This window comes from Cebus imitator, unplaced genomic scaffold (genome assembly GCF_001604975.1).
Source record: "Cebus imitator isolate Cc_AM_T3 unplaced genomic scaffold, Cebus_imitator-1.0 Scaffold1306, whole genome shotgun sequence".
In the NCBI taxonomy this organism is placed as follows: Eukaryota; Metazoa; Chordata; class Mammalia; order Primates; family Cebidae; genus Cebus; species Cebus imitator.
In genome coordinates, this window is record NW_016108621.1 from 14735 (window position 1) to 16323 (window position 1589).

General features: G+C 53.7%; 1 protein-coding gene across 1 annotated transcript in view; it reads right to left on the reverse strand.

The window, feature by feature from the left end:
- LOC108298972 (carnitine O-palmitoyltransferase 1, brain isoform-like) overlaps positions 1 to 1562 on the reverse strand; it is a gene marked incomplete at both ends in the record, with an annotated part of 13358 nt that extends 11796 nt beyond the window's left edge. Inside the window, one exon of the mRNA XM_037735926.1 lies at positions 1353 to 1562. Coding sequence (XP_037591854.1) covers positions 1353 to 1562 — 210 coding nt within the window. The remainder of the gene's footprint in view (positions 1 to 1352) is intronic.
- Between the last annotated feature and the right edge of the window lie 27 nt (positions 1563 to 1589).

Here is a 1589-nt window from a genome sequence, read left to right on the forward strand (position 1 = left end):
ATAAGACTTTAGCTGGCCTTGTAGGTTTTTTTTTTTCTTGTACATAAAATAATGATGTGTGTTATTACTGGCAGTTGGCCTGAAGGTACAATAAAATATACAGGCCAGGCGCAGTGGCTCACACTTGTTACCCCAGCATTTTGGGAGGCCGAGGTGGGAGGATAGCTTGATCCCAGCTATCCTTGAGACCAGCCTGGGCAACATAGCAAGACCCCACCTCTACAAAAAAGCTTAAAGATTAGCTGGGCTTGGTGGCACATGCCTATAGTCCCAGCTACTCGGGAGGCTGAGGTGGGAGGACAGCTTCAGCCTGGGAGGTCAAGGTTGCAGTGAGCCATGATGACGCCACTGCCCTCTAGCCTGGGTGACAGAGTGAGACCCCTTCCAAGAAAGGAGGAGGAAAGAAAGAAAGTAACAGAGAGAAAGAGAGAGGGAGAAAAGAGAGAGAGAGGGAGGGAGGGAGGGAGCGACGAGGGGGAGAGAGCGACGAGGGGGAGGGAGCGACGAGGGGAAGGGAGGTAGGAAAAGAGAAAAAGAAAAGAAAGGGAAGGAAGGAAGGGAAAAGGAAGGAAGGAAAGAAGGAAGCAAAAGAAAGGAAGAAAGGGAAGGAGGAATGGAGGGAATGAGGGAGCAAGGAAGGAAGAAAGGAAGGGAGGGAGGGGGGAGGGAGGGAAAGAAGGGAAGAAAGAAGTGTGTGTGTGTGTGTGTGTGTGTGTGTGTGTGTGTGTGTGTGTAAACAGAATCTTGTCCAAAAGCTTGCAGAAAAAAAAAATTTAACCAGAAAAGCAAAGCCCACATTCCCTTCTACTTCTCCAGACATTTCGTCCCCTTCCTCAGGTTGACCACCTGACCTTGCCACGTTGGTGCCCGCTGGGGCTCTTCCGCAGACCCTCTTCCCTGCCCCTCTCATTCTCAACACAGTGTCTCACTGACCTACAATGGTAGGGCTCACGGTAGCTTCCTCTCCAGCCTTCCACCCTCCAGTCTCTCCCCCACACCAGAGCTGACCCTGCCTCTTCCCGGCAACAAACCCTCCCATGCCTCCCTAGTATGCCCAGGATAGAGTCCAGGATCCTCAGTCTGGAGTTCAGGCCTCTCCCACCACTGTTCACTCTTCATCTCCTTTGTTCTTTTTGCTTTGTTTTGAGAGAGTCTCGCTCTGTTGTCCAGGCTGTAGTGGCATGACCTTGGCTCACTGCAACCTCCACCTCCCAGGCTTAAGCGATTCTCTGCCTTTTAAGTAGATAGGATTATGGCCGCATGTCAGCACACTCGGCTAATTTTTATATTTTTGGGTTTTTTTGCGCGTTGTGGGGCGCAGACCTCGCAAGTTCAGCAGGGCAAGCTCACGCCCTTGGCCTTTCAGGTGGGGCCTTGGTGGCGGTGGCGGGACTCACATAGTTGGACGCCCACCAGGACTTGAGCCGCAGGTACCACTGCAGCAACGACGCCTGCAGCCTCAGGAATTCCTGCGCCAGGACCGCGGTCCAGTCGAAGTCCTCGTCAGACAGGACAGGCCGGACCGACTCCAGGTACTGAAGAGGGGAAGAGCGCAGGTCACGCCCCGCCCACCCGCGCGCCCTGGTCAC